The 23,577-nt window shown below is 36.0% G+C and overlaps 2 protein-coding genes across 3 annotated transcripts in view; one reads left to right on the forward strand and one right to left on the reverse strand.

The window, feature by feature from the left end:
* Positions 1-2,374, forward strand: part of LOC121382869 (putative uncharacterized protein DDB_G0290521) — a 91,559-nt gene extending 89,185 nt beyond the window's left edge. Inside the window, exon 6 of the mRNA XM_041512508.1 lies at positions 2,245-2,374. The gene's annotated coding sequence lies outside the window, so the exon portion shown is untranslated. The remainder of the gene's footprint in view (positions 1-2,244) is intronic.
* A 1,334-nt stretch (positions 2,375-3,708) lies between these two features.
* LOC121382870 (zinc finger and SCAN domain-containing protein 10-like) overlaps positions 3,709-23,577 on the reverse strand; it is a 110,648-nt gene continuing 90,779 nt past the window's right edge. The window contains exon 5 of one of the 2 annotated variants that reach the window (XM_041512537.1): positions 3,709-3,925. In XM_041512537.1, the coding sequence (XP_041368471.1) occupies positions 3,709-3,925 (217 nt within the window). Of the gene's footprint in view, positions 3,926-15,249; positions 15,539-23,577 lie in introns of those variants that run through there. The other variant, XM_041512536.1, reaches the window with a different exon arrangement.

Here is a 23,577-nt window from a genome sequence, read left to right on the forward strand (position 1 = left end):
TGTGGTTAAAATCATCAGAGTTTGGTGTTTGTTTGTTTTTTGTTTACTTGTTTGTTTGTTTTGGGTGTTTTTTAAATGTTTATTTGGGGTATTTCTTAAATATAAATTTCTGTACATCTGTGTGTTCTTGTTTGTTCTGATGTCCATAGAACCTTGAGAAACTGTCTTGATATAACCATTTAGCACACATAGAAGTTTTACATTACTGGGATCTTACAAGTATCTTTTAAAAAACATCTTTGTGGATTATCTGGATCTGTGACACATCATCTCACGGGTGTTTGGGTCCTGGTTGGAGTTCATAGAATTTTTGTCAGTACCACTCAGTGGAACGAGTCATGCACATAGCCTGTATTGTTGAATATACGAATGTATTGGCTATGTACAATACAGGGTACACGAGTAATGAACATACCCTGTATTGTTGTATATATAAATGTACTGACTATACACAACAATACAGAATGCACCAAAGACTAGTTTCATTCAGTGGTACTAACTAAACACCCATAAACTCCAAGCAGGAGCCGAATACCTTTGCTTCATCTCATTAAGAACATCGGCTGTCTCCAAATAAGATTTTAAAAGTTTTGTGTTGTGGAGTGCTTGATGAATTTACAAATGGTTATATACACCCAAAAAATAAATGAATTTTTATTTCAAGTAAGATTAAGGAACTAATGTTTACACAGAAATACCACGCCTTGTTGTTAGAGGACCAGGTACTATCTAGATGCTCAATACTCAGCTACTGGTTGAGGCTTGATCAATAAATAGAGGATATTTCATGGTTTTTTTTATCAAATTTGATTTATATCTCATCGAGTGAAGTTTGCAATCATATCTCACGAGTCGTGCTTGCTGTTTTGAGAGTCGTATATCTAGAATTTTATCTTAATAATAAGGAATATCAGCCCTAATTTCAGCCAGCGAACGTTTTCGCCAACATTTGCAAACTATTTGATTGGTTCGAGATGGGGTCATTTGGTTTACTGTGAAGTGCATAAACCAGTCTAGCGGATGTTTTTCTGCTCAGTCTGGCTGAATGCAGCCCTATTATCGCCAGTAACAAATTTGTTTTAGTTTGTTGACATAATGACTATCAGGGTGGTGATTTTAATGGCTGGATCAAATTTCCAAAGTCAGTGCATCATCAGGTGGACTTTAGCTATGATAGGAATAGTGTGAGGGCAGCAGTGATATATGAATTAGAAAATACTAGTAGGCTATAGCAGGTCTACCAGCAGCATCTATGTTAAACAGCCATGCAATACTTAACAACACTTTTCACTGTTGGAGAAGAATTTAATGATTTTTACTAATTTACTACAGTTATAATGTATGGACACAGTATTAGTAATGGATGCTGATAATGCTCCTAACTAAATTTGACAAAAAGTGAATTTGCCTTGGTTTCCATGAACACTCTTCTAATTAACCATAATTAGGTCAGCACTGTTTTGATTGGTTGAATGAAGGACATACAGAATGTCCAGTAAGATCTGCCCGAAGTTCAGCCAGCAAACATTTCGTTATTTGATTGGTTCATGACGAACCAATCTAGCGGATGTTTTTTCTACTCGGTCTGGCTGAAGGTAACCCCAATTTCAGCTAGAATATTCTGAATCCAGTCTATCGTGAGAATGTACTGAAACCAGTCTATCGTGAGAATGTACTGAAACCAGTCTATTGTTAGAATATTCTGAAACCAGTCTATTGTGAGAATGTTCTGAAACCAGTCTATTATGAGAATGTTCTGAAACCAGTCTATTGCTAGAATGTTCTGAAATCAGTCTATTGTTTGAATGTTCTGAAACCAGTCTATTGTGAGAGTGTTCTGAAACCAGTCTATTGTGAAAGTGTTTGGAAACCAGTTTGTTGTGAGAGTATACTGAAACCAGTCTGTTGTGAGAGTGTACTGAAACCAGTCTGTTGTGAGAATGTACTGAAACCAGTCTGTTGTGAGAATGTACTGAAACCAGTCTGTTGTGAGAGTGTTCTGAAACCAGTCTGTTGTGAGAATGTACTGAAACCAGTCTGTTGTGAGAGTGTTCTGAAACCAGTCTGTTGTAAGAATGTACTGAAACCAGTCTGTTGTGAGAGTGTTCTGAAACCAGTCTGTTGTGAGAATGTACTGAAACCAGTCTGTTGTTAGAATGTACTGAAACCAGTTTATTGTTAGAATGTTCTGAAACCAGTCTATTGTTAGAATGTTCTGAAACCAGTCTTTTGTTGTCTTTTTAGGTCTAGGATCCAGAATCTGGTCTGTCAATCATGCGGTAAAATCTTCAGCTTCAGGTCGGCCCTGTTACGTCACATTCGTAATTTCCACGTCAGTAGAGACAAACTGACCTGCCACATCTGTATGAAAACATTCAGTCGAAAAGATTCCCTCAGTCTGCACATACAGGGTCACAAAACGCTGTTTTCGTGTCACCTGTGCTTGAAGTCGTTTCGCTATAAAAAGTCGCTGACTATACACGAGAGACAACATCAAGGCCAATGTGTTGACGAAGGCTTTCAAACATTCATGTCAGACTGATTCCGTTCAATCCACATAATTTGTCCACATAATTTAGCAACAGTTAAGTGGAGAATAACAACAAATTGTGGTAAACATCCCAAAATTAAACATGTAACATTGAACTATCTCGTAAATATCATACCCAATGTGAAGTAGGCCCTATATGATATGCTTATCCTTATTTTGAATAGATACAATAATAAAATGTTCTAGAATGCTCTTACGTCAATCTACCAGTTCAAATTTTCACAAGGCAGTATGCCTTTGTAGGGTCTCCACGAATACTCAAGTACTTGGGCATGGGCCAAGTCTAACAAGACTCAAGTCCGTACACAGGACTTGAGTACCCGTGCAAGGAAGAACACTCATTTAATTATATTGTTTATGTCATTTTGTCTTATATGCTTCCCGCCTGTTACATCAGGCTATAAGATTGAGGGAAAACAAAAGTCGAATATGTGGAATGCAATAGAATGGTATCATTTGGCATCCATCTTTGGCACTGGAATTAAGATGCATAATACTATTTTACTTTATTCCTTAGTCTCATTATCATCTAAGGTAAGTGTTGGGTACTCGGGTCTGGGTCAAGTTTGACTCTTGAGTACTCGAGTCCAATATTTTGGACTCGTAAAGGCCCTATTCCTTTGGATTACCCACCCACTCCTTTTCCCAGTATCTCACTCCCTTCTGTTACATACCTCTGTCATATCTCAGTTCAAAATACTTTTCAACAACAGTACCGGTATTCATAATAGAAGAGTTTATTTCCAAATTGTGATATGGGCGAATTTCCAGATTGTGAATGGTATACTGACGTTAATGCAACTCAACAATTCAACAATAAAGTTTCCATCAAAACACAGTCTACGCCAACTGAACAGGTTCTTAAAACTGTGCTTTGTGTGATATGTTGCAGCAAAACCACTTTTTTCTCAAAATGATATAAAAATGGATATACAGTGAAACCCTGCTAAACCGGACACCGTTGGGACCAAGACAAATGTCCAGTTTTAAGAGGGATCCAGTTTAGACAGGTTAAGTTCTGTCCTGGTTTTTGAAAAGGGACTCTGTAAAATGTCTGGTTTTGAAGAAATTCCGGTTTACAGATGATCTGGTCTTGAGAGACTTCACTGTACATGTATTGTGTTTTGGAAATGAGCATAATTAATTGTTTTTAACTGTTATCCATTATTTGTATCAAAGATTGTTCTGCCATGCACGTGCAATATGTGGGCTTTGAGGTTATCTTTCCGGGTGAAAATCTTCGCACAAGCGAAACAGTAAAACCTCGACCGGATGTGAACTGTCTCTAGGTGGCGTTTTAGATGGTCCGACCTGGAAAAGCTTTTGTTGCACACATCACAGAATGTCTGGCCGTAAGATCCAGTCAGCCTTTGTCTGAAATAAAACAAAATCCATTAGATAGGTCAACTAATTATTAACTCACATGAATTTTAATAATAAAATATTGTAATTTTTAATAACAAAACATTCAACGTATTTGTGCACTAAAATGTAAATAAAGATGAAAAATAACAAGCATCTTGAGAGTATTGCTAAAGCAATACACGTCCCAACCTGACCCAACAATTTTTTGTGTCTCTTATATTCAAGAGCCAAACCTCTGTGAAAACTGGGTAAATCACCATGAAAGTTCCACTTTATCAGTTACAGTACATGATAAAGCTATATACAAAATTTCACCTCGATATTTTCAGGTACTGCAAAAGTGAGGAAAACAAATTTCCATATCTCCTAAATTCAAGGACCATAACTCTGTCTAAAATGGGTAAATTGCCATGAAAGTTAAACTTCATCTGTAACAGTACATAATACAGCTATATACATAATTTCAGTTCAGTATATCAAGGCCTTCTAAAATAGAAGTGCAGAAAAACTTTTTTCACACTGTAACAGTACATGATAAAGCTATACACACAATTTTAGGTTAATATCTCAAGGCCTTCTGGAAAAAAGTCCGGAAAACATGTGGGACAGACGGGCAGACAGAAAGATGGAGATGAAACCTATAGTCCCCTCTGGTTGAACCGGTAGGGGACTAGTAACAAAACATTCCACTTGTTTATGTACTCAAATGTAAATAAAGATGAAAATAATAAATGAACAGTGACTCTGATATAGTTGTTTTTAAAAATATGTTATTTTTAAATGGAAAATGTATTTTAATAGTAGTAGTAGTATTTGTTAAATGGAAAAAGTATTTCAGCATCAAGAAAAATGTACTTTGTGTGCCATGTTCGTGTTGCATATAGACACATAACACTACCATTTTCATGTGGTTACTCTTTGTTTTAGCTTTTAAATATAAACCAGTAGAAATGCCTTTTTAAATCTCTCTCTGACGATTATAAGTATGTTGACCTGTGCATTATTTAAATAAATCAGTGTTTTGAAGCTACTTGTGATTTTCTTACTAAATTAATAACAATTGTGTATATTTTATGCTGCCAGTTATACAACTACAAAATGAGAAGGTGCTTTAGCTTAAGGGTGGGGAAACTCTCAGATTTGTGTTGTCAGACTATTGAATTTTGTATGTCAAAGTTACCAATTAACAACTGACAGAAATACATGCAATCTATACAAACATTGTATAAGGATAGATAAAGGTTCAGTAGGCCTATGTCTACTAAGCTAAAAAAAAAAAAAAAAATTGGTTTTAATGGTAGCCATGCCAAAAGAAATTAGCATAACTTTAGAATCAACGATCATAAAGGCAAACGTTTTGTGTTTACCATGGAAATGTAGACTGACTGGGCATGCATATGGGTCTCTCTTTGTTAGTAAAGCTCTATTTTGAACCACATCATTTATAATAATATTTTGACCTGTTAGTGAAGTCAATGTTATCAATGTTTAACAAGAGTGTGTATTAATTGTATTCAATTTACGATAATAAATGTTTATAAATATGAGTTAACTGAACCTCAAATCTTGAAATGTGTACTTGGCAATTTTCCATTGCCGTCCCAACTTGTATGGATTAACATAGAAAGCTCTTAATGTATGTACTCGCGCACACGCACACGCACACGCACACGCACACACACACACACACACAAACAGACACACACAGACATATATATACACAAACACAGGAAGACAAACAAATACACACACACACACACACACACACACACACACACACACACACACACACACACACACTGTGAAGAGAAACACATTTGTGATTAAAAAACACTAATAATTGTAAAACTTATAGCCATTTTAAATCACAGCTGTTACCTCAAACTACTGAACCCTAAATACTTTCAATACAGAATTTATGTTGGTAAATTGGTCACATGATCTTCGAACTTAATGGTAAGCATATTTGCTGATTGTAACCGTTAACATCAGTTCGTATAAACCAATCGAAAAAAAAGTAGAAAAATGGCAGAATTATTATACAGAAACATATTGTTACTCTTGCCGGAACTAATAATAAAATGTAATTTGAATCAAAACTGATAATTATAAAGCGTAATCTTTTTCAGCCACTAGAATACATTGTCAGCCATGACTGTAAGCATTTCTGTTACAACTGGAATTGATCACCAATATGGTACATTCCTAATGAAAAAGTATTAATACTTCATTAGGAATGTACCATATTGGTGATAATTAATGAAGTCAACACTTCCTTGTTATCTGCATACTTGCCGACAGTGTCCGAATAAAGAAAACATTTGTTTATGATGATAACGGACATCAACTAGTGTAGAGCGGGACGTAGCCCAGTGGTAAAGCGTTCACTTGATGTGCGGTCGGTCTGGGATCGATCCCCGTCGGTGGGCCCATTGGGCTATTTCTCGATACAGCCAGTACACCACGACTGGTATATCAAAGGCCGTGGTATGTGTTATCGTAGCAGTGGGATGGTTGATATAAAAGATCCCTTGCTGCTAATTGAAAAGAGTAGCCCATGGAGTGGCGACAGCGGGTTTCCTCTCTCAATATCTGTGTAGTCCTTAACCATATGTCCTACACCATATAACCGTAATGAATGAATGAATGAATGTTTAACGACACCCCAGCACGAAAAATACATCGGCTATTGGGTGTCAAACTATGGTAATGCAAATAAATAAAGTGATGATCAACATCAACATAAAAATTCAAGGTTTAAACAAAAACAGTGTAAAGAACTGTGCAAACATACAAATACAAATATCACAGAATTTTACGGACACCGAATTTTACTCTAAACTTCAATTTGTGCTGTATTGGCCATTCTCAAAGAGAATGTTACACCCCTGCACCACGGTGAGGTTACAGCACACGCAGGGGCCATATAACCGTAAATAAAATGTGTTGAATGCGTCGTTAAATAAAACATTTCCTTTCTTCCTTCTACTAGTGTCTTATATAGTTACTTCGACATTTGGTACCAGCCTCGGTGGCGTTGTGGCAGGCCATCAGTCTACAGGCTGGTAGGTACTGGGTTCAGATCCCAGTCGAGGCATGGGATTTTTAATCCAGATACCGACTCCAAACCCTGAGTGAGTGCTCCGCAAGGCTCAATGGGTAGGTGTAAACCACTTGCACCGACCAGTGATCCATAACTGGTTCAACAAAGGCCATGGTTTGTGCTATCCTGCCTGTGGGAAGCGCAAATAAAAGATCCCTTGCTGCCAATCAGAAGAGTAGCCCATGTAGTGGTGACAGCGGGTTTCCTCTCAAAATCTGTGTGGTCCTTAACCATATGTCTGATGCCATATAACTGTAAATAAAATGTGTTGAGTGCGTCATTAAATAAAATATTCCTTTCTTTCTTTCGACATTTGGTTTAAAAGGGCTAGCTCTGGCACTCGCCAAATTTGCCAGCTGCAAATTTCAAATATTTGGCAAATTTTATTTTAATTTGACGAAATAATTTCATGTAATAATTGATATTTTGTTACAAAATTTCTGGGATTTTGCCAGTTTTGAAGGTAATAGATAATTTGGCGAAATAATTTCATGTAATAATTGATATTTTGTTAAAAATTTTCTGGGTTTTGCCAGTTTTGAAGGTTAATAGATAATTTGGCGAAATTTTCTGCTGACCCAGAGCTAGCCATGTTTAGATACTAAAAAAGACTAACTGACCCCCCCCCCCCCCCAAATAAAAAACAACAACAACAAAACAAACCCACAGACATAACATGCTACTCTTGCGAATTAACAAGACATAATCTTTTATCAGGCACTTTCTCAAACATTGGAAGAAAGGAAATGTTTTATTTAACGACTCACTCAGCACATTTTAATTATGGTTATATGGCGTCGGAATTCTCAAACATCAGATAGCACATTTTATGGCCTTTACTGTCGTAGAAATGATAGAACTGGAAATATGCAATGTTGTTGTCTTGTGTTAAATGAAGTTCTATCACGTCTTTTCATGGAATGTCTAGAAATTTACACTGCTGATGTCATCACAACTAGAACGGATAAAAACAACCAAAAAACAACAACATACCAAACAAATAAACAATTAAAATTATGTCAGTTATATTACACACTGAATGCAAAGAAACACCTTTGAATGGTACACAAATCCCAAATACAAGAACTGAAAATGATCAAAACCCACAGTAAGAATTGTTCACTGATGAGACAAACTGCTCAGTGATGTTTCAAATTGTCCAGTAATCATATACAAATTGCTCAGTGAAAATACAGATTGTCCAGTGATTGTACCAATTACTCAGTAAGGTTACTATTATTGTCCAGTGACTGTACCAGTTACTCAGCAAGATTACTATTATTGTCCAGTGACTGTACCAGTTACTCAGCAAGGTTACTATTATTGTCCAGTGACTGTACCAATTACTCAGTAAGGTTACTATTATTGTCCAGTGACTGTACCAACTACTCAGTAAGGTTACTATTATTGTCCAGTGACTGTACCAACTACTCAGTAAGGTTACTATTATTGCCCTAGTGACTGTACCAACTACTCAGTAAGGTTACTATTATTGTCCAGTGACTGTACCAACTACTCAGTAAGGTTACTATTATTGTCCAGTGACTGTACCAACTACTCAGTAAGGTTACTATTATTGCCCAGTGACTGTACCAACTACTCAGTAAGGTTACTATTATTGTCCAGTGATTGTACCAATTACTCTGTAAGGTTACTATTATTGTCCAGTCATGTTAATTATTTTGCGGGACATAGCCCAGTGGTAAAGCGTTCGCTTGATGCGTGGTCGGTCTGGTATCAATCCCTGTCAGTGGGCCTATTGGGCTATTTCTCGCTCCAGCCAGTGCACCACGACTGGTATATCAAAGGCTGTGGTATGTGTTATCCTGTCTGTGGGATGGTGCATATAAAAGATCCCTTGCTGCTAATAGAAAAAGAGTAGCCCATGAAGTGGCGACAACGGGTTTCTCCTCTATATCTGTGTGGTCCTTAACCATATGTCTAACGCGCCATATAACCATAAATAAAATGTGTTGAGTGCGTCGTTGAATAAAATATTTCCTTCCTTACTTTGTTACTTATTGTCTTCTAATGTTAACAGCGGTACATGTCCAGATACTTATATAGAGGATTCGTCATGAGTGTTTTTTAATAGCAAAATAGCAACCGAGTCTATGTTAATCGATATTTGTCAAGGCTCTGCCGAGACAAATACCGATTAACTAGATGAGGTTGATATTTTACATATTAAAAAACACGAGTAGTGAATTCTTTTCATCCTATAACACTTCTAAAATAACATTTAATTCAATTTTGAGTAAATCACAGTACTAAAGTAGCCAGCATCGGTAATATGATGTCATCACAATTAACACAAATTAGTTTGACGTCACGCATTTGAACTAAATTACCGGCCTCGGTGGCGTCGTGGCAGCCATCGGTCTACAGGCTGGTAGGTACTGGGTTTGGATCCCAATCAAGGCATGGGATTTTTAATTCAAATACCGACTCCAAACCCTGAGTGAGTGCTCCGTAAGGCTCAATGGGTAAGCGTAAACCACTTGCACCGACCAGTGATCCATAACTGGTTCAACAAAGGCCATGGTTTGTGCTATCCTGCCTGTGGGAAGCACAAATAAAAGATCCCTTGCTGCCAATCGGAAGAGTAGCCCATGTAATGGCGACAGCGGGTTTCCTCTCAAAATCTGTGTGGTCCTTAACCATATGTCTGACGCCATATAACCGTAAATAAAATGTGTTGAGTGCGTCTTAAATAAAACATTTTTTTCTTTCTTTGAACTAAATCTTTGAAAACGTTATGCTGAGGTGTACAGGTCTTGTTAACTTGTAAGCAAATGACCCATCCACAGCTACACATTACCTAGAGACCTTGCAAATTTGCATACTATTATTAACCGGGTTAATATACTAAATTATCACATGGGTTTATGACATGGATATCATGGGTAAGTTATAGAATAAAGAATATATACTACATGAGTGGTCACTAGATACCATTTATCTTATGAGTTATCAGAACATATCTAGCAAGAAAAGTGGGTTGGATATGTTTTTAAACAAGTTGTAAGATGAATACATGTAGCATCCAAAGGACACAAATGTAGTATTCTATTTCTTACAAATCCTCAAAACCAGGTTTAAAACAAAATTAAACATCTTTTTCAATTAAAACATATTTATGGTGCTTGTGATTAAATGTCACTGAGCAATCAGTTTTAAAATTAGCTTATATGTCACAGAGCTATCAATTTCAGTCATGCACCAGGTCATCCACCTTGGAGAAACCAATCTTATGATGTGTGTTATAAATAAATAATAATGTTTTCACCAACAGGTGTGTAAGAAACAGTATTGTTGATGGTCCATTTAATGATACGAATTGTTAAATAATGTTATATTTTGTAATACAATTTATCATTCCCAGCAGCCATACAATCTGCCCACTGGTGATCCACATTACTCAGTGATTATGTACAATACACAGAGGTGTTACATGTACACTAAACATTACTTTGATCATCTGGGTATGGGTGTGGGTAATTTTTGGCATACTTCCATCAGAGAAGTGTTCAAGCACGCTTGTCGTGGGCACAACCTCTGAGAGTTCTATCCATGAAAGGATATTGATCATAATATATGTTCATGTAAAAGAATTGTTTATAAGTATTCCCAACACCTATCCAGTTGTCACTTTAATGGATGAACCAATCAGAAGCCAGACTTCTGCTCTGTTGGAAAAGGGGGGGGGGGTCGGGATTTAGCTAAATCGATTAAGTGCTTGCCTGAGGTGCTTGCGTACGACGCAGGATCGAATCACCTCAGCGGATCCGTTCAACTGATTGGTTTTTTTTTTCTTTTTCTCGTTCCAACCAGTGCACCACAACTGGTCAAAGGCTGTGGTATGTGTTTTCTTGTCTGTGGGAAAGTGCATATAAAAGATCCCTTGCTACTAATACAAAAAATGTAGCTGGTTTCCTCTGATGACTACGAGTCAGAATTACCAAATATTTTACATCCAATAGCTGATAATTAATTAATCACTGTGCTCTAGTGGTGTCGTGAAACAAAACAAACTTAACAAAGATATTCAGTACTGGGGTTTGACTTTCACTTCACAATTATGGGGAAAGTATTATGCTCTACCATTCAAAACTATTAAAGACCCATCTTTATTGTGGTTTCAGTATAAAATTTTACACAGGATAACTGCTACAAATATATTTTTAAATAAAGTAAAATATGTTGATTCTAATTAATATTTGCAATTTGTGCCATGTAACCATGTTATGTCAGAAATACTTGAACACTGATTTTATGAGTGCTCTAAAGTTACAGTCCTATGGAAAACAGTAGAGAATGGACATTTAAAAAAAGGTGAACAATTTCAATTGGATAAAAACATGGTTTTATTTGGTATCGTAAAGAAAAAGCATTGTTTTATTAATTGTCTGATTATTAATATAAAGTATTATATACATGTATACAGAACAAAATTACAAAAGATCAGATTAAATAAAAACGCAATGCAAAGATTATTGATAAAATGCAGATTGAAAAATACATATTTTATAAAAATTGCCTATATAAAGACTTCGATGATCAGAGGGAACCTTGGCAACAGTTCTTCAAATAAATTGTACAAATTCACTTATATGAATATACGAATATGTTAATAAGCATACGTTTTTTGCAATTTTTCTACAATTTCTTTTGTTTTTAAGATTTCATTGATCAGATTTATCTTTCAAGAAAGTTTTTTTCCCATCTTTCACTCTTTATTTCTATTTTTTCTAGTACTCTTTTTTCCTAGTCTCCAGAACATTTTCCCTTCAATTATGTAATGCTTTTGCATTGCTAATATCCCGTTTTACAGTATCATGTTAAACCTATCTGTTCTATTTTAATATTGAATACTATGCATGTGTGCATATGTCAGCGTGCATTTCTCACTCTTTGTGTTCCCTTTCGTTTATCTTCGTCTTCATCCCTATTACTCCACACGCCCCCGCACGGCTGATATATATATATATATATTCTCGCTAATATTGCTGACTTAAAATGGAAGAAGCAAGGTATAAACACCGCTAATATTGCTGACTTAAAATGGAAGAAGCAAGGTATAAACACCGCTAATACTGCTGGCTTAAAATGGAAGAAGCAACGTATAAACACCGCTAATATTGCTGACTTAAAACAGAAGAAGCAATGTATAAATACCACTAATATTGCTGATTTAAAACAGAAGAAACAACGTATAAACACCACTAATATTGCTGACTTAAAACAGAAGAAGCAATGTATAAACACCACTAATATTGCTGACTTAAAACAGAAGAAGCAACGTATAAACACCGCTAATATTGCTGACTTAAAATGGAAGAAGCAACGTATAAACACCGCTAATATTGCCGACTTAAAATGGATGAAGCAACGTATAAACACTGCTAATATTGCCGACTTAAAATGGAAGAAGCAACGTATAAACACCACTAATATTGCCAACTTAAAACAGAAGAAGCAACGTATAAACACCACTAATATTGCCGACTTAAAACAGAAGAAGCAATGTATAAACACCACTAATATTGCTGACTTAAAACAGAAGAAGCAACATATAAACACTGCTAATATTGCTGACTTAAAATGGAAGAAGTAACGTATAAACACTGCTAATATTGCTGACTTAAATGGAAGAAACAACATATAAACACAGCTAATATTGCTGACTTAAAATGGAAGAAGCAACGTATAAACACCACTAATATTGCTGACTTAAATGGAAGAAACAACATATAAACACCGCTAATATTGCTGACTTAAAATGGAAGAAGCAACGTATAAACACTGCTAATATTGCTGACTTAAAATAGAAGAAGCAACGTATAAACACCGTTAAGATTGCTGATTTAAAATGGAAGAAGCAACGTATAAACACTGCTAATATTGATGGCTTAAAACAGAAGAAGCAACATATAAACACCGCTAATATTGCTGACTTAAAATGGAAGAAGCAACGTATAAACACCGCTAATATTGCCAACTTAAAATGGAAGAAGCAACGTAGTAACAATTTCAAAGAGAGCTCTAACAAACAAAGCAGAAAATCAAAACATTGGTATGATTCAGATTGTGCAACCCTTAAGAAGGGTTTGAAATTGTTATACTCCAAAATTGCATAGAGACCCATTCTCTCCTCAACTATACATGAATTCAAAACTACTCACTCTAAATATAAAAGAATGCTTAATAAAAAAGAAGAATTTATATTAACAAGGCATACCAAATCAACTTAAACCCCCATCCTTTTTGAAAATTATTCAGTAAACTAAAAGAATAAAAAACCAGCACTAATTTAAATCCTATTCCTATCGATGAATGGGTTACTCATTTTACTCAACTTATGGAGAAGAAACCAACTCTTGACAGTGACCTTTCTTTAAATATGGACGAATATGTCAATTCAATTAAGGATAACATATTCAATGAATTAACTAAATCTATATCTATACAGGAAATTGTAAAGGCTATTTCAAACTTAAAATATAACAAAGTATGTGGTCCAGATCTTATTTTAAATGAAATGCTAAAAGACAGTCAATGACAAACAGTTCATGTTCTGTTTAAGATCTTCAACCTCATTTTGGTTAAAGGCATTTTCCCAAATTCATGGAGATATAATTTCGTAACACCCCTTCATAAAAAAAGAGATAAATACAACCCAGGTAATTACAGAAGTATCCCTGTAGAAAGCAAACTTTGCAAGCTGTTTTGCAGTATCTTACATAATAGGCTCCGTGATTTTGCAGAGTCACACAATCTAATTCCAATTTCTCAGATTGGTTTAAAAAAACAAAGTTGTACAGCTGATTATATATATGCATTAAAGACCTTGGTTGAAAAATATACTATACTACATATATATAGTAAGGGAACTCTAATAAGAATTTACAATTGCCAAAATTGTAAGGTATATTAGCTGTGAGGAATGGTTATATGATAATAGTGAATTAATTGGGTAAACATTACAACCGGTAGTTCAGTATTACAGTAGGTTTTATGACCACCAAAGATCTTAAAGGATGATTGGAATCAGAAGTGAAATTTGAAAGTTGACGTTTTTTTATCAATAAATTGCAAATTCAAACAATAAAAATTACTAAAAACAAAACAATAACAACTGTATGATCAACAGAATGAAAAAGATTGACAGAAATAATGTTCCACAGTGATTAATGGACCTTCCTGGAAATTGTCAAAATCGAGAATGACACCCCACGTACGTGTACGGGGCAACTGTGTGATGCATGTACAAACTATGGAATGTGTTTCGGTGTGTTAATAAACAGACCTGAACATTCTTTACTAGGATGTCTGTGGTCAAAACGTATGTTCGGTCTAATAGTTGATACTTCAGGTTCCCCTACCTTTTTTGAAGAGTATATATTAAAGCTGCATTTGATTCTGTATCAAGGGAAGTATTGATTTACAAATGTTTACTTGCAGACATAGGTGGTAGCTTTTTAAATACTTCAAAAAGTTTGTACTCTGATGATTAATTATTTCCAAGTACTTTGACCATTTTATTTTTATAATTTACTTTTAAATTATTACTATATTGTCATTTTATTCCTATAAATGGAATACAAATTTTGTGTCTCCATCTGGCCTGTACATTACTATTGTTATTACTATTAATTGTTGTTTTTGTTGTTGTTGTTGTTGTTGTTGTTATTGATATTGTATGATTTTTTATCTCTGTTGACACCAGATTGTTTATAATGAGAATAAATTGAATTGAATTGATGTTTGAATGAGTGCACTGCCAAGATTTCTTTTCTAAATTATCTCAGATTGTTCACTTTATAGTCATTCTCAAATATTTAAACTAAATCCAAGTTAAATAAAAATGTCCTCTATGCATCCACATGTTGACAATGTTCACATACAGCAAGGAACTTCTGTGGACACATTTTTTTAATATTCAGGGTTCTTGGATTGAGACCCTTAACAGGTGATCATGAATATACAATTTTCAGGTGAAATGAACTTGAATTGTGGAACAAAAGCAGTCGGTAACAGCTGGTAATATTGACTGGTAATAATGGCTGGTAATAATGGCTGGTAATATTGACTGGTAATATAATGGCTGGTAATACTGACTGGTAATAATGGCTGATAATAATGCCTGGTAATAATGGCTGGTAATAATGACTGGTAATAATGACTGGTAATAATGGCTGGTAATAATGGCTGGTAATCAGATGAACCCAGTAAGCCTGTTATGTGTTATGGAATGTTTTCAAATGTCGTGTGAGGCTGTCTTTTCGTAAGCCAGTTATGTGTTATGGAATGTTTTCAAATGTCGTGTGAGGCTGTCTTTTCGTATGAACGTCCTTTCACACGCGAAACATGGGAAGTTTCCATCTTTGAGGTGCACAGTCTTCCTGTGTCTGGCGAGGTCGTAGGCTCGTGTGAAAGCCTTCTGACACTGGTCACAAGGGTAGCGCGGCCCGGGCCCGCCAGATGTCCACAAATACTGATCGTCTGCTTGGCCAGTTCTGAAAGACAAATCAAAGAACAGATTTGAAATTGTCCACGAGATCTGGAACTGAATACTAGTCATGTACGAACGGAGTTCAACTTGAACTGACAATATAAGGTCATAGGATTTCAAATTTTTTCAGAAACACTTTTTTAGTTCCGTGCCTTGTGATCATAGGAACCCATTTTAAACTGTTTTTTAAAAATAATTATATATATATTGTTTTTGTTGAATAGTCATACTTGATATAATAATCATGGGAAACAAAAAATATTTTCATGATTTTACCGACACAGTACCAGAAACGATAGTTTCTGTCAAATCCAAGGGCCTGCATATTATCAGACTCAAAGTTGAACAGATTTCAATCAGTCACCAGTCTGATGCACACTGTCTTCGACTATTGTCCCATAAACAAATGTTTAGTCTTATGTCGATGTGCATGAGTCAGCATGTTACAGAGTTTATGTAAACCAGGCTCAATGGTAGCTGTTTAGAACTGCCAAACTCAAAGGGCTGAATTTGTAAAGCCTGTTTATGTCTTACACACGTGTAACTACATACATTTACAATGCTTAAACACCTGCGTTTATGTCTTACACACGTGTAACTACATACATTTACAATGCTTAAACACCCGCGTTTATGTCTTGCACACATGTAACTACATACATTTACAATGCTTAAACACCTGCATTTATGTCTTACACAAGTGTAACTACATACATTTACAATGCTTAAACACCTGTGTTTAAGAAAAACAGGCTTTGTAAATTCGGCCCTATGTTTCTGATAAGTAGGAGTGGAGATAGAGAGCAGTGACTTAGGTAAAGGGTGGGGGAGGGGGGGGGGGGAAGCTATCAATTCGAAGTGGACATATGTATTCAATGTAATAACAGAAATAAGGACAGACTTTTGTTAAAACATGGATTCCATTTTATTCAGTTTAAAAAGAAAACAAATTAACAATTTTTTTTTGGTGCAAATTATGTACATGTATTACAAAGTTAGCTAAAGACTCAAGACAAACAAATTTATAACAATAAAGAAGAAATACTGAATACAAATATTTGGTGTAAGACAGTAATATAATTAAAGGTCATAAACCAATTTATTATCCATATGGTTCAACATAACCGAGTTAATAATAATCATACGTAATAACAAGTGTAATAACCGTAATTGTGGGAAGCGATATCATAACATGACGTTGCTTCTCCAGTCCTAGCTCAGACTGTGCATTTGAAATATGACGTCATTTCGTCGTCTCCTTGTTATGGCTGAAACATTTTGAGTTGTGTCTTGTTATTAATAAAGAAAACAACAATAATAATAATATGGATAATAAAGAAATTATTACACTCAGTGTGAGTCGTACTGATTTTATGATACTCGTGTCAGGATTCATGTATTACCCTCGCTTTCGCTCGGGCAATAAAATAATCCTGACATTCGTTTCATAAAATCAGTACAACATACAAGCTTGTATAATAATCTCTATGTATTACTAAGTTAGCTAAAGATTCAAGACAAACAAATTTATAAAAATAAAGAAGAAATACTGAATACAAATATTTGGTGTAAGACAGTAATATAACTGAAGATCATAAACCAATACTTTACCAAAAATATATAAAACATGGAATAATCTTTATATAAGATTTTCTACAGCAGCATGGACAATATACAAGTTGTGAGAATGTAAAGACAGTAAAGCTAAATACAATATAAAATCTTTGGTTTTTTTACCTTGGTGGATTTTTTCTCGTTCCAACCAGTGTACCACAACTGGTCAAAGGCTGTGGTATGTGCTTTCCTGTCTGTGGGAAAGTGCATGTAAAAGATCCCTTGCTGCATTAGGAAAAATGTAGTGGGTTTCCTCTGATAACTGTGTCAGAATTACCAAATGTTTGACATCCAATAGCCAATGATTAATTAATTAATCTACTCAAGTGGTGTCATTAAACAAAACAAAACAAGACAAAACTTAATTTTTTAATTGAACACTTTAATAATGTCTTAAAACTGAATGACATTACCTTGTTGTTTTAGATACATTCCCTGAAACACACATTTTTTAAAGGCCTAAACACTATTAAAACCTTTATCTGTAAAAGTAAAACACAAAACCAATTATTAATACCAACTAATTTTTATAACCCAGTTCTCTTTAATTTAAGAATATTTGTAAAAGATCAAAGAGAAAGTGAAGAAATACTAATACAAACTATTGAATTCTAGTACCGTATATAATTGTCACACTACCACTAAACCACACCACATAACCTATAAGTACTTCACTAATAAAATATACCAAACTAGGATGCACTCTTATCTTCACAAAACTGGGACAATGTATAATTACGTTATAATGGACAACTTATAATTTGAAATTCAAATATTATAACTTACAATTTGAAAATCTAACAACCGCATCTTTATTGTCATTTCAGTACAATACATAAAATAATACTTTTAAAATAACATAAAATACATTGATTCAAACATTTGCAATTGTTGCTAATTCCAGCCAGAAACATTTGTTTTATAAATGTACAAAGGTTATTGAAATTTGAAAAACAATAGAACAATGGATACATCCCACTACCAATGAACTACATCCTACAACAATGTCACACGACCACTGAATCATTCCACACACCCATGCAACACCACCACTGAATCACACCCCATAACCATGTCTCACTACCACCAAATCACAACCCACAACCATGTCACACTACCACTGAATCACACCCCACCACCATGTCTCACTACCACCAAATCACACCCCACAACCATGTCTCACTACCACCAAATCATGTCACACTACCAACAAATCACACTCCACAACCATGTCTGACTACCACCGAACCACACCCCACAACCATGTCACACTACCACTGAATCACATCCCACAACCATGTCACACTAACACTGAATCATACCACACTAATACTGAAACACACCACACTACCACTAACCACATCCCACAACCATGTCACACTACCACTAAACTACACCCCACAACCATGTCACACTAACATAGAATCACATGTCACACTACCACTGAATGACACCATACCATCACTAAACCACACTCCACAACAATGTTATACTACCAATAAGCCACACCCTAGTACCACTAAACCACACCACAACCATGTCACACTACCACTGAATCACACCCCACAACCATGTTACACTACCACTGAATCACACCCCACAACCATGTCACACTACCACTGAATCACACCCCACAACCATGTTACACTACCACTGAATCACACCCCACAACCATGTCACACTACCACTGAATCACACCCCACAACCATGTCACACTACCACTGAATCACACCCCACAACCATGTTACACTACCACTGAATCACACCCCACAACCATGTCACACTACTCACACCCCACAACCATCACACCCCACAACCATGTCACACTACCACTGAATCACACCCCACAACCATGTTACACTACCACTGAATCACACCCCACAACCATGTCACACTACCACTGAATCACACCCCACAACCATGTTACACTACCACTGAATCACACCCCACAACCATGTTACACTACCACTGATTCACATCCCACTACCAATGAACCACACCCCACTACCACTAAACCAGACCACAACCATGTCACACTACCACTGAATCACACCCCACTACCAATGAACCACACCCCACTACCACTAAACCACACCACAACCATGTCACACTACCATTGAATCATACCCCACAACCATGTCACACTACCACTGAATCACACACCACAACCATGTCACACTACTACTCAACCACACACCACAACCATGTCACACTACCACTGAATCACACCCCACAGCCATGTCACACTACCACTGAATCACACCCCTCAACCATGTCACACTAACACTGAACCACACACCACTAACACTGAACCACACACCACTAACACTGAACCACACACCAAACTAACACTGAACCACACACCAAACTAACACTGAACCATGGGTACAATTATCTGCATGTAAATTGTAATACACTGTTGAGTACACATTTACATGCATCATTGCACCTAAGCACATATGACCAATACACTTCATGTTTTAGCACATGGAATCATACCACATGCGTATATGTACATTGTGCAGCAGGCAATAATAATAATAATAATAATAATAATAATAATGCGATCACTCAAGATGAGCAGGCACCTCTATTTAGTGGCTGTCTTATTATCCTAACAACTGCGCGTGCTGTAACCTCACTGTGGTGCACGGGTATAACATTCTCTGAGAATGGCCAATACAGCACAAAATTGAAATTTTGAGTAAAAGTCAGTATCTATCTGTGATATTTGTGTTTTTGCACAGTTCTTTACATTGTGTTTTTATTTAAATCTTGAATTTTTGTATTGATGTTGAGCATCACTTTATTTGTTTGCATTACCATAGTTTGACACCCAATAGCTGATGCATTTTACATGTTGGGGTGTCATTAAATATTCATTCATTCATTATTATCCTAATGTATTGATACTTGTATGTATGAGCAGTCTGACTGAAACCACAGTATCTTGGGTGACCACAAAACACAGGTTTTACTGTGTATGTTTGTCGTTCTTATAAAAATTATAAGAAAGTTTTCAAATGCACACAAAAAATTTATTATTAATTAAGGTATGATTTCTGTCTACAATGCTTAGGCTGTTTTTCTATTGACAAAAGTATGCATTAAATCTGTATAACCAGACAGTCCATTCTACCACTGTTTACATTCAGACAGTCTGTTCTATTACTGTTTACATTCAGACAGTCTGTTCTGTCACTGTTTACATTCAGACAGTCTGTTCTATCAGGGTTTACATTCAGACAGTCTGTTCTATCACTGTTTACATTTTGACAGTCCCTTCTATCATGGTTTACATTCAGACAGCTCGTTCTATCACTGTTTACATTCAGACAACTTGTAATATTACTGTTTACAATCAGACAACTCGTTCTATAACTGTTTACATTCAGACAACTCGTTCTATAACTGTTCACATTCAGAGAACTCGTTCTATCACTGATTACATTCAGACAGCCTGTTCTATCAGGATTTACATTCAGACAGCTTGTTCTATCACTGTTTACATTCAGACAACTCGTTCTATAATTGTTTACATTCAGACAGCTCATTCTATAATCGTTTACATTCAGACAACTTGTCATGCAGACAATAGTCTGTTCTATTACTGTTTACATTGAGACAGCCTGTTCTATCACTGTTTACATTCAGACAGTCTGTTCTATCATTGTTTACATTGAGACAGTCCATTTTATCATTGTTTACATTCAGACAGCCTGTTCTATCAGGGTTTATATTCAGACAGTCCATTCTATCATTGTTTACATTCAGACAGCCTGTTCTATCAGGGTGTATATTCAGACAGTCCATTCTATCATTGTTTACATTCAGACAGCCTGTTCTATCATTGTTTACACTTGTGGCACTTCAGATGATCTTTCCTAAAGAACTGTTTTCCGCAATCTGCACAGAAAATAGATGACTTTTTGAAATGAACACTTCGTTCATGACGATGCAGGTTGGAGCTGTAGGAGAAGCCGCGGTGGCAGATGTTGCAGTGGTAGGCCTGCGCGTGCAACTGGGACCCAGTCATCATCGTGGCAGTGGTTCTTCTGAAAATATAGTGCAGACACCTGAAAAGCACGGCTATGGCTCATCAGCGAGACAAGTAAATGGTCAAACAACTTCTACAATTGCAATTGCAATATATTTTAACATGCTCATATACCACTATGGTTTCGAGCATATCTGTCCCGGGTCCCGTTTCTGGATAGCCAGGAGCCCGACCCAGGACAGAAAATATTACAGGGACAATTTTGATTATTACAGCCCAAATTTTTAGGGGGACTTTACATAATTTTTGTGCACATTCCGAATATGACTATTATAATTAAATTACTTATTAATTTTGTTGCATTTTTGATTGGGCTATCTAAATAAATTAATTTCTTAATATTTAATGTAATTAAGCCCTTGTGGAAGGGGAAATGGAGGTTGGTAAGGGAAGCTGGGCCCCAGCCACAGGAAATTAATTAGTGGTTGGGGTATGGAGGGACATCAATCGTATTGGGAACATTGGTGTGACCCACCAGGGGGGAATGGAGGGGGGACAACTTCTACAACTTCTACATGGGATACAGTTTGCCTACCTAGGTAGTGGCGCCACATAGTGGCTATTTGGTGCCAGACTTATGGTGAAATAACCAGAGGCTAATCATGGTTAACAACACAAACCTTTTATGTATTGTTATGATGGTCCTTGGTTTAAAATATTATAGAAAAGTTACTGCCACCATATCGATATACATTTTCTCACAGGTTTTATATACTAGTTGTTGCATGTGAAGAACAAACCGGCCTCGGTGGCGTCGTGGTTAGGCCATCGGTCTATAGGCTGGTAGGTACTGGGTTCGGATCCCAGTCGAGGCATGGGAGTTTTAATCCAGATACCGACTTCAAACCCTGAGTGAGTGCTCCGTAAGGCTCAATGGGTAGGTGTAAACCACTTGCACTGACCATCGATCCATAACTGGTTCAACAAAGGCCATGGTTTGTGCTATCCTGCCTGTGGGAAGCGCAAATAAAAGATCCCTTGCTGTTAATCGAAAAGAGTAGCCTATGTAGTGGCGACAGCGGGTTTCCTCTCAAAATTTGTGTGGTTCTTAATTATATGTCTGACACCATATAACCATAAATAAAATGTGTTGAGTGCATCGTTAAATAAAACATTTCTTTCTGAAGAACAATGTGTATGTGTGTGGGTTTTATTTTTGTTTGGTGTTTTTTTTTTTTTGGGGGGGGGGGGGGGAATGTTTTTTGTGTGTGCATGCGTGCATGTGTGTGTGTGTTCTCATGTATGTGTGTATGTATATATATATATATAAACAAAAAGGATGTTTATTTCATACATGGGGCAAGCCACTTTCTATGACAAGGATGAACAGCTTTAACTGTTGAGTGGGTGTAACAATGAATTAATTGACAACTATAGTAACACACTGAGAAGGCACGGACAATTGGATTAGTTCATAGTTGTGAACGTTTTACCTTAGACATGGTAAGTCTCTTTGTTGAAAGTAATGCCAGTGATGTGGTTAATTGCAGTTTTTGTAAGTTTTCAAATTAATTTTTGGACATAAATAGCAGTGATAAATAATTGTTAACTTAAAATATGATGGTTCAAATATGACATACAAAATAACAGTAAAAAATAATCACATTTAGTTATCTTTATTAAATTTATTCTGGGACATACACATTTTCCCAAGTCTTATCTTTTAGGTTTATCAAACGCTAAGCTAATGGACATAGCCCAGTGGTAAAGCATTTGCTTGATGCACAGTCTGTCTGGGATCGATCCCTGTCGGTGGGCCCATTGGGCTTTTTGTCATTCCAACCAGTGCACCATATGACTGGTATATCAAATGCTGTGGTATGTACTATCATGTTTGTGGGACAATGCATATTAAAGATCCCTTGTTACTAATGGAAAAAGGTAGGTTTTCCTCAAGACTATGTCAAAATTACCAAATGTTTGACATACAATAGCCATTGTTTAATAAATCAATGTGCTCTAGTGGTGTTGTTAAACAAAACAAACTTTAACTATAAAAATAAGAAAGGAATTTTTTGTAGGCGTTTGGTCAACGAATTGATTTCCGTTGTCAGTATTGTTTTAAGTGATTTTGTAAAAAAGGACAAATCACATCTCAAATTCGTGACTGATCAAGACTGAAATGATGCAATAATGGTCCCAGGATTACTGCAGTAAACATAAACTTAAACACATTGCTATAAGCACTATCACGAGTCTTCTTGTGTGAGCATTCATAGTTTGTCAATAATGTACATTGCATACTTTTAGTAATAGCGCTTTTACAAGAATTTTTTCTTCTTTCATTATTTGGCTCAAGCAGTAGCGTGTCCACCTGTGAAGCAGTCGGTCATCGGATCGATCCTTCTCAGTAGTCCAATTTGTAGTTTGGA

The sequence above is a fragment of the Gigantopelta aegis genome, chromosome 10 (genome assembly GCF_016097555.1).
Source record: "Gigantopelta aegis isolate Gae_Host chromosome 10, Gae_host_genome, whole genome shotgun sequence".
Classification (NCBI taxonomy): domain Eukaryota; kingdom Metazoa; phylum Mollusca; class Gastropoda; order Neomphalida; family Peltospiridae; genus Gigantopelta; species Gigantopelta aegis.